We start from the raw sequence: 19,510 nt of genomic DNA on the forward strand, positions 1-19,510 counted from the left end.
ATACATTAATAACGTTTCACACTGTCTTATCCTGCTTTTATTGCGTTTTCTTCACGCCGAATTCCTTTTTTCTCGTGTTTCAGTGATTTCACTCTGAACAAGATTCTGTATTAATAATTTAATGGCTGAAAAATATGGTACTCCCGTAGTATGTGAACCAAGATGGTGGACACCGAAAAGTAGTATGTGTACCAGATTAGGATTAGGGCATAATTTCAGATACAAATAGTACGGGAGTCACTTGGCTAGTCCCCAAATTCGTAATAGAACTAAAATAAAGAAAATTGGAATGAAATTATGACCTAACCATCACCTGATACACATACTACGTTCCAGTGTTTGTCATCTTGGTTTACATGCACCGGAGCGCCAAAAATAGCTATAACCGACTTCGGTCAAACGTAAAATACAAAATGAAATTAGTGCAAGTAACGAATATACATATTGACAATATTTCATTTATTTAACTAGGCACAGAGCCAGCTTCAAATAATGTGGAATGAGACTGTTGCACCAAAAGCTACCGAATCATCACCGATTGCTGGTTCTGAAATTTCAGCGAATATTCTTCACGACAGAGGTAGGAATATATGCGTGTGGGAATAAAATAAATACAATTGGCCACATAAATTATTGACATGAAGCAATATTTAGGAATGAGAAACACCGTGATGCGTTCTTGCAATTTACTTGATTTGCGCTATAAACACCAATGAAAACGTGAGGGTGGTGTGCGGTGCTCTGGTAGTTATGGGTTAACCAATGCAGTGCACTCTCTGGCATATTTCATTGTAAGAATATACATCGGCGCATTGCTAAGAAGACGCTGAATTTTGGGTTTTATCGCAATTTGCCTGGAATGTTCCAAAATGTTTCAATTTGATACTCATTTAAATGTATGAACCTAATAAGTTTGTTTTTCCATTTTTGGGTCAATATTGGATGCTTTTTTTAATATTTCTAACGATTCATCTCAATTTTGACAATTTTTTCCCCACGCTGCTTTCTTATGGAATGGATGCAGTCACTCAATCTCTCTCAAGAGAACTCTCAAATATGCAAGGAGTCTCACTCCGCGATCGTTCCAATTCAACATCGTCCTTTCTTTATTTCTACTCTGTTGATAAAACGCCTCATAAGCCCGATAAACCGGCAATATTCGGTTCCACGGAGCCCCGACCTGTGAGACGGCATATGGTTATTGTACCAACTTGCAAACGACACACTATTATAATACCAGGTTCGCATTGGCATGCCATTAAATGTTGGGCATGACGTATGTTTAGTGACGTCAATAATGATAGATGTAATATTTTGTCTAACTTTATGTCACATGCGTACCGTTGAATGTGAAAATGTGGGGCTGATGTAATGTTGTGATGTCATCATTGAGCGTTGTCATATGTCTTGTATGACTAAATGCTGTCTACGTCATTATGTTTTATGGATTGCGTTTCTTTGATAAGTATGACGTCATTAATTGGTCGCGTCATATTCAGTTTTATTGGTTGTAATGTGGGTTTTAATATTGTATTGTTACTCCTAATGCTTAGGCTGCCATCAGTGGTTATTCCTGAAAGTTTCCCTCATAGACGCTTGGTGATAGAAGCCAAGACGCTTGGTCATATTTATGATAGCTCGCAACAAATCAATGTCTCCAGTCGTACCCTTAATAGGGACAATAGCTGCGAGCTCTGCGGTAATTTCAAAATCATTATTAACTACCCGCAAGAAGATCGCCAAGTCGCCAACTGAGCAGTAACCTTGATGTCAGCGCTTTCGTCAAGCGCTAAGGAATACGATGGAAATTTTCCCGACTTTGCAATTAAAGTTTCCGCTACAGAGTTCTTAAGCTCTTCGACATGAAGAGTTATGGTCTGTCTTGACAGGCTATTTCTGCAAGAATCTCTTTTATTTCCCGACGTAAAACATTGGCAACCCGAGCAATAGGCTACCAAATTTTCAATCTGAGAATGGCTTCGATTGTTTTGCGATAACGTCATATAGAGTAGCAAAATACCAAATGTGTAAGCGGCTCCTTTATTTATCGATATATCCTTCCAGTTGGTTTCGATTCAAAATGGCACTAATGGCTTGTTTGAAAGGGCTGACAGAGCGCATTTCAGGAAAATAAACAAATCGTTTGTATCAAATCTTTGTATACTACATCACTCGAAAAATAGTTTCGCTTCAATTTTTTTATTATTTAATTCTGAAAAATACAGCGCGGGCCACTCGAAATGCCCCGCGGGCCACGGGTTGAACGACCCTGATGTAAATGATCTGTCAAACACATACCACAATTTTATAAGTTACAAATAGTATTATCGCTAAAAGCAAAATATTCACCACCCCCTCATTTTTAAAACACTTCTTTATAATGAAAAGCTTCCATAGCTTTCAGCACATACTGATCTATTGTAAAACCTCATTGCATTAAGCTTTCTATTTTATATTACAGATTCCAGTCGCGTTACCATGGGTACAAGGGGTTTCTCTACTCGTAATCTGCAACAAAATCATACACTGCAACAGGAAGACGAAGTATTCCTTCCCTCGCAACCTGAGTTCGAATCCCACCCACATCACCAAAATGAGACAATGTTACAAAACAGCACGAATGAAGTTTCGTATGATCGTTTACAACATCACCGACACCAGGAGGCGCCATTTTATTCTCACCCCCACCCCCCACCTGGGAGATTCCATACCGGAATACCACCATCATTTAGACATTACAATGGAGATAACCGTACGTCTACGGTCGCACAGCACGACTGCCGTACGCACCATCACGCTATGGCCAACACCCAATCTCATGTTAACAACTTTACAGTTCATAGTTCGACTCCAAGGCTTGCGGAAGCTATCCATCAATGCGGAAATGAACATCATCTAAAGCGCTACCCCGAACGACAAAGTAGTTACGATGACAACATAGTAAATAGAAAAAGAGACTCTGGAATAAGTATAAACAATTTACCACAAAATTCGATTCTACCTAATATGGAACACGATGCAAAAAGGTCGCATGATAATTTGATATACCATGCCAATGGTCCCAATATACCGATCATACAAAGGCAGTCTCAGCCAATCAGGTTAGAGAATTCACAACGAGACATTTATTCGCCCAGTGATTCGGCAGCCAGAAGACTGTCTCAGCCAATCAGAATCGAGAACGAAATTTTGTCATCCAATCAGAATTGCCCATTGGTATCTTCGGACGACGAAAGACATAATGAATTACAATATTCAAGTTCGAATACTCAAAGGTCCGAATTGGCTCAAAATTGCGCAGCTAGAAATAATGTAGCAGGCAATCGTACTAACCCTACATCGAGACTACAAAATGTCCGAAGATGCCGTAAATCGCTGAGTTCCGAATCGGACGATCCAATAGTTACTGATTGCAGCATCACCAGCAGTGCGGGTTCGTCCTTAGAAAACGCATCTCCGTCCATACATACTTGCCAAAGCATACACGAAACACTTCCCAAAGAGCCGTATTACGAAGAACCTATTTGCGTTCACAAACGAAGGCTTCCGAATCCACCTATCAGCGTCCGAAATCACAAAGAGCACTGGCATCCCACAGCATCGATAATTTCGGACCACAGCAGGGACGAAACCGACTTTGAAGTTGAAAGGTTAACTTCGGACGCATGTGCCAATGACTACGATACATCTACGGACTACCAACTTTCACCATTATCAAGTATAGGACATAGTGATGGGACATCTCGGTCCGAATTTACGGACGCAGAGGAGAAGTTAATTTCGGCCCCAGCTGGTTATAGAACGGGTATGGTAGGAAATTCTACTTATTCATCAATGCCCGTGAACGTTGGGGGCAGAAATGTCCCTCAAATGGGGTGTTTCGGACAAAAAATATTTCCAAGTTCTCAAAATAGCGTCGATTATTCTCAAAACCCAAATACGTATCTCTCATGCAAACAGCCGAGCATTCATGAAGATATGGGCACGCGCATGATCACCAACTTATGAGGGTTCACTTTGTCAAAATCTGGAATAATTTATGTGTTTCGCTCCTTTGCTTTATATAGGGCTTAAAAAAGACAGATTGTGCTGTGTAAGAAACTATGTTGTTTCAGTAGCTCTTGAGTTGTTCAGTGTTTGCCACTCGCTTTTGCTCAGAGATGAGTCTCCTTCACTTCTGAGTGAGTGTCTGTAACTTTTGCTCAGAGATGAGTCTACTTCTGAGTGAGTTTGCATAACTTCCCTCAGAGATGAGTCTCGTTCACTCATGAGTGAGTTGTTGTAACATTGTTCAGAGATGAATCTCCTTTGTTTCTGAGTGAGTAATATTCAAGATTCGATTCGAAAAAATATCCGATTCGATCCTGAAATATCACGTATTGGAAAATGACTAGACATTATACAAAGAATTCATTTAAAAAATTCTCTTTATTTATAGATTAGAATTGATTTTCTCCGGGTGGAATATTCCATTGTGAAACTTTACGAGGAAAGAATTTTCTGCGTGTAATTTCGCTTCTTATTTCTGTTCCAACTAATTTTACTTCAATTTCTTTATTAATTTTTTTTGGCATTAAGTAGCACTACTTTATTCTTTTTTAGTTAATACCTAGGAATGCATTAGCCAAACTTAAACGTTAAGTTAAACGTATGAAGCTGATTATTTTCAAACTTAATTTTCAACTAAGCCATAGAACTGTTTTTACATATGTATTGCTATTGTAGCATTTTCACATTTTCAAAACAAGTCTCTACACGAAAAGCCTCTGGTATTTTCTGTGTCAATTTATTTGAAATAAGTCTGAAACCCTAAAACAAGTCTCTACACGAAAAGCCTCTGGTATTTTCTGTGTCAATTTATTTGAAATAAGTCTGAAACCCTTGATTCGATTCATCAAACTGAACTGAATGGGTGATTTGCCTACACTGGTTTCTTGCAAAAGTGTTAAACCCTAATAGGTAATCTAGCTTAGCGATCTTCTGAAAGCCTGAAATTAGTTTGTAGAATGGGTACTCCCGTAGTGTGTGTACCAGGTTAGGGTTACGGCATAATTTTCTTTCGATTTTCCTTATTTTCCTTCTATTACGAGTTCGGGGACTGTCTATGTTAGCCAGGTGAATATACCCCCTGTCCATAGGCTTCAGTCCCTTTTACTTGATGTAAAGTAGGCGAACAAAATTAGTTACCTCCATATTGGTACACACTCTTACCCATATTTGCAAGTTAAGTATTCTAAACCGTTTCGACATATTTCAAACTTGCTTTTCAACTCAGACCGTTTCAAATTCCAACTTCGAACCACTTGCGTAGAATTACTCAATTCGTTTATGTTTGCAAGTCCGATATTCCAAACCGTTTACTTTATTTACTTTATATTACTTAATTACCGAACTCGAAAACTATAATTGTTTTAGCGTTAGACTAAACTGTATTGAAATCTATATCCACCACTTCTTCCAGCGTGTAATAAATTGAGTAGGCAATGTCTCTTCAAACCTATAATAACTTTAGTGACTGCTAGTTACAGCTGAAGGCTATCAATATGCCGTATAACAAATTAAACCCGGCAGCATTTACAGCTCACTCACTCCCAAAACGTCCTTCGGTCAAACTATATTGTTACAGAACACCATTATTTCAAATTTCATGTAAATTTCTGTTTTTTTTTTATTGCAATGTACAAACATAATTATTTAAACTGCACTTTTCATTTTTTTTTCAACTTATTTTTTGAAATAATAAATTTTGATGCGAACACGATTTGCAAATTTGCAAAGAATGATAATAGTTAGTCCAGGGGTAAGCAAGGTTTTAGGACCAGGGGCCAAAAGGGCCACCTAGAATGTTGGGCCATGTAAGTGTGACGTAAAAAGTTTTTTTGAACAATATTTAGTGTTAGCAAGTGGAAAGCCTCGTGCCAAAACTGAATTTGATCGTAATCTCAACAAATTCCTTGAGTTATTTTTTTAGCTAAAACGTCGGGGCTCCGAAGTAGGCGAACCAAGATGGCGGACATCGGAATGTAATATGTGTAGTAGGTTAGGGTTAGGCCATAATTTTAGGTATAAATACTACGGGAGGCTCTTGGCTAGTCTTCGAACTGATAATAGGACTAAAATAGGGAAAATTGGAAAAAAAATATCGCCTAACCCTAACCTGTTACCCATGTTACGTTCCGATGTCCGCCATCTTGGTTCGCATACTTCGGGAGCACCGCAAAGTTTGGTTTCAATTTGGTTGTGGCGGCATCTAGCGGGCTAGATTGAATTACCCAACGGGTGAGACTTGGCTCATGAGTCCTAGTTTGCCCATGTCAGAGTTAGTCCCATTTATTCAGGTGATTGATTGCCTACCATATTTTTTTTCCTTGAATCGGTTAGAATAGTTATCTTTATTCTTGCTATAAAGTCTTGAAGCGTCTTTCTTTGGCCGGACGAAAGAAAGGTTACAGGAATAAATTGGTGTTAGTGTGTAGCAACCCTCTTGAGTTAATAATTATGGTCAGTTTTAAATTTAACGCGCGCTTTATAACTCAATGCGCACCTGTAAATTCCGCCTCCGATATTTTAAAACAGATGAGTATCACCTATTCCAGTGTTACCCAGCCTTTTTCAGTTCGCGACCCACATTCCCATTTTTTTCGTGCGACCCACAATGAGATGTTATTATATGAGAAATAAACATTCTATTTCCATGCAATTTACTAAATATACAAAGCTTGATCTTGCATATTATTGTATATCATCAGATCAAATCTGATACCGACGCTTAAATTTAATTGTTACATTGTTTCATAATTGTTATGTAATGGTAATGTCACAATATACCGATCTAAATAAAAGCTATATGTAACATGTGGTAATACTTTGCGACCGACCTTGAATAGACGCGTCCCACCGGTTGAGAGGCACTTCCTATTCAATACCCATAAAAAGTTATGCTCAACCAAGTACAATCCAATTATAAACCGCGTCCAAGCGCTCGTAGTATAATCGGTCAACATATGGCCACGTATAAAGAATCAAATTTATCTAATCGACTCTAGCAAGAGCGTTAGATAGAAAATCGTTACAGAAGCGCAGCGTGTGGTAAGCTTCTTCTAATACCTTAAAATGAAAAAAAAATAGATTAAAATTTTTTGCGTACTTTGGAACACAGCGTGCACCTTGAATTCCATATTTAACTTTATATAATAGGCAAGTATCAACTATTTTGTACTAAAAAGTATGCAAGCTTTTTCAACCTTAATTGAATGCTAAATTAGGGATAAGCGATTGACTTTATATGCGGCCATTACATGGCCATGTATAAAGAATCAAATGTATCTAATCGACTCGAAAACGAGCCTTGGATAGAATTACCTCTGATCTCACCGCTAACCGTTAACACTTCAGAAAATCCCTTTGTAAACTTTGTGGCTGTTTGAATGGATATTGGATATGTAGATAACCAAACTAATGAATTTTGGGTGCTCCCGAAGTATGCGAACCAAGATGGCGGACATCGGAACGTAACATGGGTAACAGGTTAGGGTTAGGCCATAATTATTTTCCAACTTTCCATATTTTAGTCCTATTATCAGTTCGAAGACTAGCCAAGAGCCTCCCGTAGTATTTATACCTAAAATTATGGCCTAACCCTAACCTAGTACACATATTACATTCCGATGTCCGCCATCTTGGTTCGCATACTTCGGGAGCCCCGAATTGTGTGCTTTAATTATATACGTCCATGCATTTCCCGATGTGAAAACATGCTCTCAAAATATTGCCCGTAGACGAATTTGGAATTTTATTTAGGATTTTAAATAAGAAATTAAACTTTATAACTGATTGACTGGATATGTGAAATAAAATAAAGGATTATATGCTTCAATTATATACGGCCATTGACTGCTGTGAAAATATGCTCTCAAAGTTTTCTACGTAAAATAATTTGGATTTTGAATTAGGATTTTCTTCAGCAATTGCTAACGGAGGGCAGAAGGTCCAAACTTATGTTATTATGTCGTCAGAATGTCCGATGGGAAGAATTTTGCTTAGTATTTGCTGTCGTATAACTACTAATATTCTTCATTATTATTAATATAATGCTTATACATCCTCACATAAACTACTTAAACTGCTAAATGCGTATAAAACGGCGGTCCAGAAGTATTCGTACCAAGATGACGCACAACCTGAACAACCCTAACCTGGTGCACATACTATGTTCAGGTTGTGCGCCATCTTGGTACGAATACTTCAGAAGCACCCATAAAACCAGCTGTGGATCCATTCAAGGTTGAATATATAAAGTAGTTTCTATGCATAGTATGGGAGTAATAAAGAGTTCCTTATTAGGCAAGAAAGTAATTTATTAATAAGCAGATGGGCACCACTTCGAAGGCATTTAATAAGCGCAACACAATATGATATGCCCAGAATAAGATAATTTAATATGAACCTAGCCAAGAGACTTTGAGCAAAACATAAGTAACAACATCGTTGTAAAATAACAATCCTAATCGATTGTATCCAATAGGCGCGTAAACACGGTAAATGTGTCGTCCAAGTAATTTAATATATTATGCTTTGTATCAACTACATAAAGGAATTCCAATTCTTTTTGTTGCGGATTTCGTGAGGTCGCCATTTTCAACGAACAGTTGCCAGGGATCGGCCTTTTTTATTATATGTTAGAACGTACGTGGGCAAAGCACGGCCCACGGGACATTTACATCTGGCCCGCCTGATACTACCACAGCCGAACTGAAATCAAATTTTGATGTTTCAGCTAAAACAGCTCCAGGAATTTTCGAGATGGCGGGGTTTATGGTTTTTCACCTTTGCTTTGTAACACTGTGAATATTGTTCATAAAATGTAACTTTTTACGTCACACCGACACGCCAGTCTAAGTGGGCAATATTTTCGGCCCCTGGTTCAGAAACCTTACCCAACCCTGGGTTAGAACACAATGGGGTACGTTTTGAGTAGCTTTTAGGGTTACGCCGAAAAGCGGTTAGTATTTTTTGGTGACATCTTTCACGCTGAACGTCGGTATAGAATGGCTTTTATCGTGAAAAGCCGTAGCTAGGAATTTTGGTTCCATTACATTTGAACCCACGTACATTTGAACCCATGACAATTGCACCTGTATGCTATTGCACCTATGGAATTTTTTTTGTTTCACGGATAGTTAAACCCATACTAACCCTAACCCATGGGTTTTAGCACCCTCATATAGATTGAACCCGTGGATATACGCATGGGTTCAAATGTACATGGGTTCAAATGTACGGTCACCAGGAATTTTCGAAGCGGAGGTCCTGGAATTTCTATTAATGACCGTAACAGTTAGCGTGTTCTGCAGAAGGCTGGAAAACGTGGGGTTTCAAGAGTGTTGGGGTTTAGAAAGCGTTTTAAGCTGCATGATATGTATGATACAGAAAAATTATTTTTTTATATCTTCTATGGAACATTGGAACATACATACAACATAATTTCATGATAAAGTTTAGATCCTTTGCCCAGCATGGGCTGAAGAAAATCCTCATTCGAAATCCAAATCTCCTACGAGCAATACTTTGAAAGCATATTTCCGCAACAGGCAATGCATGATCATATATAATTGAAGCATGCCTTCCTTTAGTTTAGTTATCTACATATCCAATACCCTTTCAATTGGCCACAAAGTTTACAAATGGATTCACTCAAGTGTTTACGATTCGCGGTGAGATCAGAGGTAATTCTATTCAACCCTCGTGTTACTATTAGTCTATTAGATACATTTGAATCTCTACACATGGCCATGTGATGACCGCATATAAAGTAAGCATTCAGACGCGGTTTATCTTTGGACCATGGTTGGTGCAACAACTCATTCTGTTTAGAGAAAAGATGATACCCGTCTGCTTTTACGTTAGATATGGAAATCACAGGTGCGCGCTGTGTTCCAAAGTACGCTCCAGAAGTATGTATAACTATACAGAAGTAACTAATTTTGTTCGACAACTTTACATCAAGTAGTGTAATAGGACTGAATTCTATGGGTAGGGGATATATGCACTTGGCTAACACAGACAGTCCCCAAACTCGTAATAGAACTAAAATAAGGAAAAACGGAATAAAATTATTACTTAACCATAACCTGGTACGCACAGGGAGTACCCTTTGTGTATTATAAATTGCGATCTTTTTTCATCAACAATAACAACATATCAACATATAAAGGTCCATTCCATGTCCGATTAGGAAAACGCACCACGGGAATAGATCAATTACGCAATTTTCTCACAAACTGTTTGCTATTTGTATTACTTTTCAAATTTCAAAAGAATGCAACGTTTCCTATCATTCGACACCGGGTATTGTATCTAATACATAGGATTTGTGTAGCGGGTATAAACATACACGTTGTTTATAGACAGATTATTTTAATTGAGGTATTTGAATTGAACATACAGTGACCACGGTTGCCCAATTGAAGCAAGCGAATGTCAAGGGATACTCCAGTAGTGTGTGTACCAGGTTAGGGTAAAATGCATAAGTTTATTCCGAATTTCCTTATTACGTTCTAATTCCAATACACCTATGTTTGAAAATATCCTGTGAACATGTTTGCCCAATCGAAGCGCACGTAAAGATAAAAGTATACGTTTATTTCCACTACGTAATCAGCATAAAAGACGATAAAATAATGGATGAAAACAAAATAAATAAAACTGATTTTACAATCGGGAAAGCGAACAAAACCTTTAAAATTCAAAGGTGTTGTTAAAAGTAGTAGTTTTCGTGCTCACCCAAGGTGATTCCAAACCCCACACATGGTGTAGCCCATTTATCATAGTAATGCGAAATGGAATCATGGCTGCTCTGCGAAATAATATCGTTTTCTTTACGAAACCTTTTTCCGAGCGATTCGTAGCAATTTGCAACTTTTAGTTTAACAAACCCAAACAGAGCGTAATAAAATTTAGCAGGCAATGCAGATTGATAGACTCCCGTCGCATACTTCTTACGTACGCTTGGCGAATTTTTCCCCCAACATGGCGACCATTACCGATTGGAAATATCCAGTTGATTAAGTCGACACGATCATTTTGATAGGCTTTTATCAAATTTGAAAACCTGCACATACTCGTATATTAATTAGGGCGTGCGTAAAAGTCAACCTTTACCTAACGCTTGTGTTTCATTTCCAATAACTTTCAAAGAACAGCTATATTTGGAAAAATATTTCTAATCCAATGTCACAAATTATATATAACTTGTATAGTAGGCCGTGCATGAAATATAAACCCCAGTTTGAAATTATTTAATCATATTTCCTATATAAAACTGATAAACTAACCACACATATGCGTATGTGTGGCCATGAATAAAATTTGAGCTTTATCTCAGGCCCATCTGTAGTGAGGTGTAATTAATTTCTAATTGCTTAATTGTTCTTAATGTCTAAATATCACATGATTTATCAGTCTTTATCAAATCCTTTTGTTTTATTCAACTTTTGTTTTCAAATTGTTACAAATTCTTTGTTCTAATGTTGATACATTCCCCATATTGTTATTCAATCTGTCTCCCACGCATTATGAGCTCACAAAAGTATCAACTGACGATTTGAAACAAAAAATGTTTTTACCAACCGAATGTTTGGGTGGTTACAATTATTTTTTTACTCTTTGGCGCATCTTGTGGTCAAGTGGTACTTTTTCCACACTCGCGCAAATAAAAATAATACAATTATGACTTCCTTTTTGGGAAATTTGTAAAGTCACGCGCAACCACTCATAGGTGAAGTAGAATCACCTCTGAGCAAAAATTCAAAATAAAAATATTTGTTGTTCGCTTCACTATCTGTTATTTGTAGCTTATTGTTAGCTAGGTATTTTTGAGGTGGGACGCGAAACGAAATTTGTTTAAATTACAACGGAAACGCAACAAAAAAGAGAGTTTAGTGTCTACCTGAAGTGAAGCCTTATACTAGAATTACAATATTTCTAAATATTGGAAAAGATTAGTTTTTCAAAATTTTGTCTGCAAAAACGACAAAGTAGAGCAATCTCTTTTTAAAAATTTTGAAACTTCAGCTCATTTACAATATAGGGTGTCCATAAAGTTTTTCTAAAACTGCTAAGGGAGTTTATCGAAACCATATATTGTTTTTGGCCCTCACAGATGTATTAAATGAAGTAAAAATACTTGGACAATTACTAATTAAAAAACAACAAACCTGTTTAAAAAATATTGTGAATTGATTTTATAATAAAATCGAAATTGTAAAAGGATTTTATGAACACCCTGTATGTTAGTGAGTTGCGCGTACTTTTTACCCTCTAGCACTTCCCGTGGATCGAATCACCTTTTTCTATCGATTCGTTAGGTATTCTCTCGTATTAATTTGAGAGAGATAAACTGCAAATAAAGTCATAGGATTTCTAAAAAACGCTTGTAACGATGAACAATGATGACATGTTGAGTTACGACCCCCTTTACTCATTAGCGCACCCTGGTGATTGTTCTTTGCCTTTTTATTTTCCCAAAATTTATTGTTTCTCGACGCATATTAGATTTTATTAGATCCTCATTTTGGCCATTCGCTCTGAAATACTGTATATGTAAAAGGCTATCTATTAGGAAGGGCAAAAATTTATTACATTATGTTTAAGGTTACAGTGCATATTAGCCAATATCCAGATGCTGGCGGCAAAATTGAATATTTCGAATGTCTTACAAATAATCATTTCTCAATATTTATTTGCTTGATTGGATCATAGCTTTTGACCTCAGAGTTCGTCAGTTAAGAGAAATATTCCTCATATTAAGTTTCCCGTTTATCTATTTCTCATTTTACTGGTACACGGAACCACCCTTTTGAAATGTAGGAAAATCCTTTTTCTGCTCCATACATGGCAACTTTTGATAGTTTAAAACGCTTTTCAGACCCTCAAAGACTATTGAAAAACCACCATTTCCGCTGGCTGATGCGTTCCAACTCGGCAATTATAAATTTTAGAATTTGAAATTGAAAATTTCTTGCTACTCACCTGGGTGGGGCGTGGCACCATGATAGGATAGGATAGGATTTACATATTTAATCCCGATAAGACGGCTTATCCATATGGCGAACCACGGCCTCTCGTCCGGTTACCATTCCAAGTCGGGTATGGGATTAGTTTTTACTGTATTGTTTGTTTTCGGAAGCATGGACTTGGTGGTGGAGGAAACCGTAACCGACCAGCGGTTACGTGAACCACCTAACGACGGCGAGGAGTCCAGCAATCCTCTCGCACATAACCATCCCTGCATGGGATTCGAACCTGCGAACCCATGCAGAGTAATTAGAGGTGCGGTAGCGAGCGTATTCCTAACGCTTAACCCGTTGAGCCACACCGCCGCGCCATAGCAGTGTCCTATCCCAACTTAAAATCAATATGTCTATCTGCCAATCTAGACGAATCAGAAAAATTGTTGGGAACCATACTATAATTTAACCCAATCCTATTTACTACTTTTCTCTTATTAGGAAAAACCAGTGGTTCCCAAAACCGCGACCCTATTACCTCCAATTGTCACGTCATTATCATAATTTAACCACGTGTATATACGTAACAATTCAATTATACCTGTATCTTAATTACCAGCGAATATCTTCTCACTCTTAATTTCGGCCCCCGATCAATCAACTTTGTGAAACAATGCGGTGAACTGATGGACAAGCACACAATTTCGCGCGGAAACTTTTATTGAAATGACATCATAATAATATCATTATTATATCACAGTGGTATTTAATACATAATATAGATAAACATAATATTCAACAAAGATCACACACTGCAATGCATGGCCATCGATAAATCGTGTATAAAGCACAATCCGTTACCATGGTCACGGTTAACAGGAAATGACGCAATGCTCATTTATGACGTCATTAGCGCGAAATCAGTGCACAGGTTAATATTAGAAATATATAACAAAATGCTGCGAAAGGAATCTTGTAAACTCTGATTATTGTGCTAAATAATTTCAGTATATTTGAACCGATTGGATCATTTTAAATATTAAGCTAAGGATAACCGGCGTAATTTGTTCTCATATTTCGTTAAGGCATAATGATGCGCATTGGTTTACTCTGAAATGAAATTTTTTTTAATAACCTGCAAATGGCGTCTTATTCATATCCGTAGATTTCAACAATGTGCATTTATAGGGCACGAAGTGTAAATTTGAATTATTTCTTAATTTTTTTCAACTCGCTGTTGTTGTTGAGTTAATTCGCCTTTTTAAATATCCCGCGAATGGTATTTCATAGGTGTCAATACAATTGAGCATTTTTAGAGGATATAAGTTAAAGTCAATTCCATGTTTGCTTATATTGGAGTCAAATTATGAGTATTTTATACTATCTGGAGTTGAAGGACTTGACATATGACTCAAATTGGAGCCGGAGCCGGGTCCAAATTACAACGTTTATTTTTGAGTTGATATGAGTTGCTCATATCAATATAATGATAGAAATCCAAGGTTTTGCTGTAGTTGGAGTCAAATTTGTTAAGACTGGGACCGGAGTTGGAGCCAAATTTTTGAGTTTTTTTAATTGTTAGTAAAAGGGTGGAGAAAAACTGCTAGCATGAAAAGGCAAACATGAAATTAAAACAAAAACATTTTTGTTGTCAATATGCGGTTTGTTGTTATTGGTGCTATTGTTAATTAAGGTTGATTGGTAAATAATGAAGCTGATTAGAAAATTGATTTGTCTTTAAAAATGATTCAAATTAATAAAACAAATGTACAATAAATGCAACAAAAATGTCATTTTTAGGGAAAAAAAGAAACAAAAATAAAATGTAAAAATAGCACTACCTATTTGGTATTTCCTATGCTTCAAGTAAACAATAAATCTGGCAACAAACATTGATATTCGCCATTTGATTACGTTATATGGAACCGTGCTTAGTATAATACGATTTAATAGTGAGTATCAATGAGTGTTGCCAGATTCATTGGAGCAAAATTAATCTACTTATGTTAAATATTAGCGAACAAAAAATCTCAAAATTGCAAAATAAGGCAGCGTTCAATAAAAGCAAATGATTAAATCTATAATAAAACTGGGGCTCCCGAAGAATGTGAACCAAGATGGCGGACATCGGAATGAAATATGTGTACTAGGTTAGGGTTAGGCCATAATTTTAGGTTTAAATACTACGGGAGGCTCTTGGCTAGTCTTCGAACTGATAATAGGACTAAAATAAGGAAAATTGGAAAAAAAATATCGCCTAACCCTAACCTGTTACCCATGTTACGTTCCGATGTCCGCCATCTTGGTTCGCATACTTCGGGAGCACCATAAATCTTTATCAAAGACCCATCCTATAAAGTGTTTTGCAATTTACTCTAACAAATGCTCTTCCACGCACACTTCGCTTATGTTGGATACACTGGGCTACAGCAACCAACCTTTTTAAATCGCCATAGCAGACCCATTTTGTAACGCAATGGAAGATACGACAATATAACTGATATAGCTTAAAAACAAGATCTCTAGCCGCAGACAATAATGCAATGTGGCCAACGACAGGGCCATTCTGATAGTTATAAGTAAGAAAGGAAGTGGTGATGTGCTCGAATCTTTGAAATGGTGGCACTCTCTCGCACAGTTTTGACACATGCAACAATTTAATTGGTCGTTGTTATACCTCAAAGCTAGTGAAAGTTTGCAATAAAGTTGAATAAAAAGTAAACCTCTGGAACATATATTAAATAGAAATTTAAGTTTGACGTGTCTTTTCTGTTGGTTGCGTTTTTTACGCTTTTTACGTTTTTCTTTATATTCAATATTTTTTTGTAATTAAAGTTTGAATGGTATTTATCTGTACATATTGTGGGCCATTTTGAAACCCACTTCTTAGCCCCTAAAGCAGCGGTTCCTAACGGGGGCTTGTAGTCTTTGAAACGTTAGCAAATATTATGTTTGCTTTTCACCATTTCAGCATTTACTAACCATGAATTTATTGAGGTCTAGCTTGCAAGATCAAGCACATTCTTCTTGACCAGTCCATTGCCTATATTGTCTGTTTTGTGGCTTATCAAACGATCCGGTACTACTAGGGCTGCAGTCACTAGTAATGGGATCGTCCGAATCGGTACTAAGGGACTTGCGCCTCCTGTGCCCTCCTTGGTGAGACTTCGGGACATCCTGTCTCCCGGATAAGGGGATTACAGCTGGGTTATGTATGGCGCAATGTGGGGGCATTTGAGTATCCATACTGCTCGTTTGGTACTTCTGTGGATTCTCACGATCTTCGTATGATGAGGGCTGACCTTCGTCGTCAGAGAACCCACCTCCTCGTCTGTGATTGGGTGAAAACCTTTGATGCCCGGGTTCAATTTGCCCCGCCTCCATGCCATCCTGTCCTCTAATTGGATAAGGCACTTTTCTTGGCATCCCGTGGTTTTGTACATCGATATCTGATTGGACACCACTTGTCAGGTTGTCATGGGAACTACGTACTTTGTTGCGATGCATTTCGTTTGCAAGGTTATGCATCATTGAGTTTGGCGGCAAATGCTGCATGCTGATACCGGAGTCTCTTTTAGTATTTCCTAAACTGTCATCTAGGCTGCTCTGATGGGCGTGGTGATGCGCTAAAGGGGCGTCAAGGTCCCAGTAATATGGGTGTACGGGTTCTCGATGCCTGCTTTGTGGGTATCTAACGTTTGGATCCAAAATCGCATCGTCCCCCATGTCTCGTATTCGCGATTGGGAATGGGATGTGGGCCCGAATCTGGGGTGGTTATGAATCCCGGTAGAAGTGTGCGTGTGGTGTCTTGGTGCGGGAGGGAGTCCTGTATGAAAATGTCCAGGTGGGGGGTAATGTTGAGAATGAAATGGCGCCCCATCGTGGTGAAAATTACCATCACCATGACGATGATGGTGTAATCGATCATATTGGATTTCGTCTTGTTCATTTTGAAGAAGTCCGACATTTTCTGAATTCATCTGAGGCGACCGAGTTTCGAACTCATGTTCTGAGGGTAGGAACACGTCATCCTCTTGCCTTACGACCTGTAGTTGTTGACGAGTAGGTATCGGTTTTTCAATGTTTCCAGAATTTTGAGGTAAATTGGATGTCATTCGGTGATTACAGTTTGGTTGCCTTGATGAGTCTGAAATCAAAAATCACATGAATAAACTACAGACTTGTTTAGTTAGATCACCTAATGTTTAGGAGCATATTCAAAAATACTTGTCCGATTTATTGATGTGCAACAGGCAGCCCGTAGGGCCCGTAGGCAGCCCGCCAAACCATTTAGTGTGGCCCATATCAGCACTCACATTTTCCCTCATAAAGCATAAAATCCAAGCATGTTCCAGAGAAAACATAACTCTAGTGCAAAGCTTTTTTTCCTTGATTACTGAAGCTTTCGGGTACAGTCATACACAAACAGAAATTCAAGTGTTAAATAATTTTCCTCATTTTTATAGAATTAATTAATTTTTTCTGGGATTGATCTCATTTTATTTTGAGTGAGTGCACGTGAGTTTGCTTTTAGTAAATTTTCCTAAAAGACTTCATCGGAAAAATACCTACATGGAAAACACGTGATAGGAAGAAATATACTAAATGCGCTCGTAAAATACAACTTATTCGACCCAGAAATATAAAATGGCACTTAAATCAAAAAATAAATAAACTCAAAATAGTGAAGCAAACATAACTAACACAGCAGTTACATGGTGAATAAAGGTAATCGTGCTTTGAAAGGTTGAAACTCAAATCATGAAAAGTTGTCATACAAAAATCATAAAGTTCAAAAGTGACATCACATTCTAATGACGTCAAGGATAAAATAAAACTCTTTGTTTTCCAAGGTGATATATATTCACAAGCATGCATTATTTATGTAAAGCAAATTTACAACATTAAAGTCGTTAAAATTTAATGACGACATGACAACATTGATGTCGTCACTATTCAATGACGACATGACAACATCGATGTTGTCACAATTAAAACGTCATGGCAACATGGATATGCCATCACTGTTTGATGGGAACATTAATAACGCCATGACAACATTGATGTCGTTACTATTTAATGACGTCATGACAGCGTGGATGTCGTCAATATTTGATGACGTCATGAAAACATTGATGCCGTTACAAGTTGATGACGCCACACTACATGCAACATCAAGTCACACCTGATAACGTCATTGTGTTTCGTTGATAATAGTTGGCTATGATAGTGGAACGGCTTCTTCGGGGTCGTGGCTCAGTGGCGCCAAATTTAAGGGGTTTCCCTAATCCATATTTGGGCTTGTCAACGGAATAAAAATAAAGAAAGGACGATGTTGAGTTGGAACGGTCACGGAGTGAAACTCCTCTCATTTTCGAAAGTTCTCTTGAGAGAGATTGAGTGACTTTTAATCCTTATATAAGCAGCATGTGGAAAAATGAAATTTTTTTATGAAATTGAGATAACAAAAAATATGAAAAGTCTTTTTGCCGCCCAAATATAACTCAATATTGAAGAAAATACAATTTATGCTTAGCCAAACAATTAAAATAGGTATAATAATGTTTCCCGATATGAAGTTATCTTTTCAATGTTTAATGCAGCAGTCGAGCGAAGCAAGGAGAAAAATACTTCCATACATTTACCTACAGAAAATGTATTGAAGGCAGTAGCGTTTCTACGTAAATTGACGTGGCACGAGCCATCAGCCACGGCTTCCATACGCCAGATACGGGACTGATTGAAGGGAAATTAAATCCTAGTTTTAAAAGCTTTCTTGCAAAAGCATACAACTCTATCAAAAAATCGAATTAGTAAGGTTGCTTGCTATCTTATAAGCGCAGCCGTCTATTCGTTAAAGCGCTTGCACTCAGCCCTATTTGAAATGAAAGTGTAAAATTACCTATAAAAATGAGCTATGATTTGAAAAGCGCTTAGCTAAACACAGCACCTCAAGCAATTAAAAAAAAATGCAAATGAAGTTAATGGCAGATTTCACCCAAATGGCAAAGTGTTATAGCTTTGATTCGAGATGTGGAAAGACTTACTCATGCTAATGTGTACCATTCGAATAAGAAGAGTCTGTAAAACAGCAAAATGGGGATGGGTGAGAATGTGAGATGTAATTAGTGATCTTGCAAGCTATTAGAAAGACCATGATGCTTTGCTTCTAGACTTGTAGTTTTTTATTAATTTCTGCTTCTCTAATCTATATTGGTAATGATGACTCAGTATCCAGGGCTGTGTAACCTAGGTTGAGTGTCAAACTTTTTCAAGTTTACAGAAGAGTTGTATACTTTTAAAGATGACAGAAGAAGTCAAAATTATTAGCAGAAACTATAAAAAACTGTGAGTTTATCCGACGTTTGAATCGTCTATTTAAAAAGACCTGCACATGCTGAAGTTTTTAATACCAACATTTTTTACGGTTTGGAACCGGAGTAATATAAATTCTCAGACAGGAGTCATTATCATGGATCTAACACTTCAAAGCTCTAACAGT

The 19,510-nt window shown here is 37.5% G+C and overlaps 2 protein-coding genes across 6 annotated transcripts in view; one reads left to right on the forward strand and one right to left on the reverse strand.

The window, feature by feature from the left end:
- The window catches only part of LOC120343916 (adhesion G protein-coupled receptor L3-like), a 45,784-nt gene extending 40,929 nt beyond the window's left edge, over nt 1-4,855 (forward strand). The window contains exons 21-23 of one of the 2 annotated variants that reach the window (XM_039412990.2): nt 472-580; nt 1,025-1,240; nt 2,462-4,855. In XM_039412990.2, the coding sequence (XP_039268924.2) occupies nt 472-580; nt 1,025-1,240; nt 2,462-4,008 (1,872 nt within the window). In that variant the 3' untranslated portion in view covers nt 4,009-4,855. The remainder of the gene's footprint in view (nt 1-471; nt 581-1,024; nt 1,241-2,461) is intronic. The other variant, XM_039413066.2, reaches the window with a different exon arrangement.
- An 8,854-nt stretch (nt 4,856-13,709) lies between these two features.
- Nucleotides 13,710-19,510, reverse strand: part of LOC120337597 (adhesion G protein-coupled receptor L1-like) — a 59,034-nt gene continuing 53,233 nt past the window's right edge. For 2 of the 4 annotated variants that reach the window (XM_039405435.2, XM_078116816.1), the window contains 2 exons: nt 18,194-18,421; nt 13,710-17,155 (listed from right to left, as the gene is read on the reverse strand). In XM_039405435.2, coding sequence (XP_039261369.2) covers nt 16,020-17,155; nt 18,194-18,421 — 1,364 coding nt within the window. In that variant the 3' untranslated portion in view covers nt 13,710-16,019. Of the gene's footprint in view, nt 17,156-18,193; nt 18,422-19,055; nt 19,090-19,510 lie in introns of all 4 variants that reach the window. The other 2 variants (XM_078116818.1, XM_078116817.1) reach the window with 2 other exon arrangements.

This window comes from Styela clava, chromosome 10 (genome assembly GCF_964204865.1).
Source record: "Styela clava chromosome 10, kaStyClav1.hap1.2, whole genome shotgun sequence".
NCBI lineage: Eukaryota > Metazoa > Chordata > Ascidiacea > Stolidobranchia > Styelidae > Styela > Styela clava.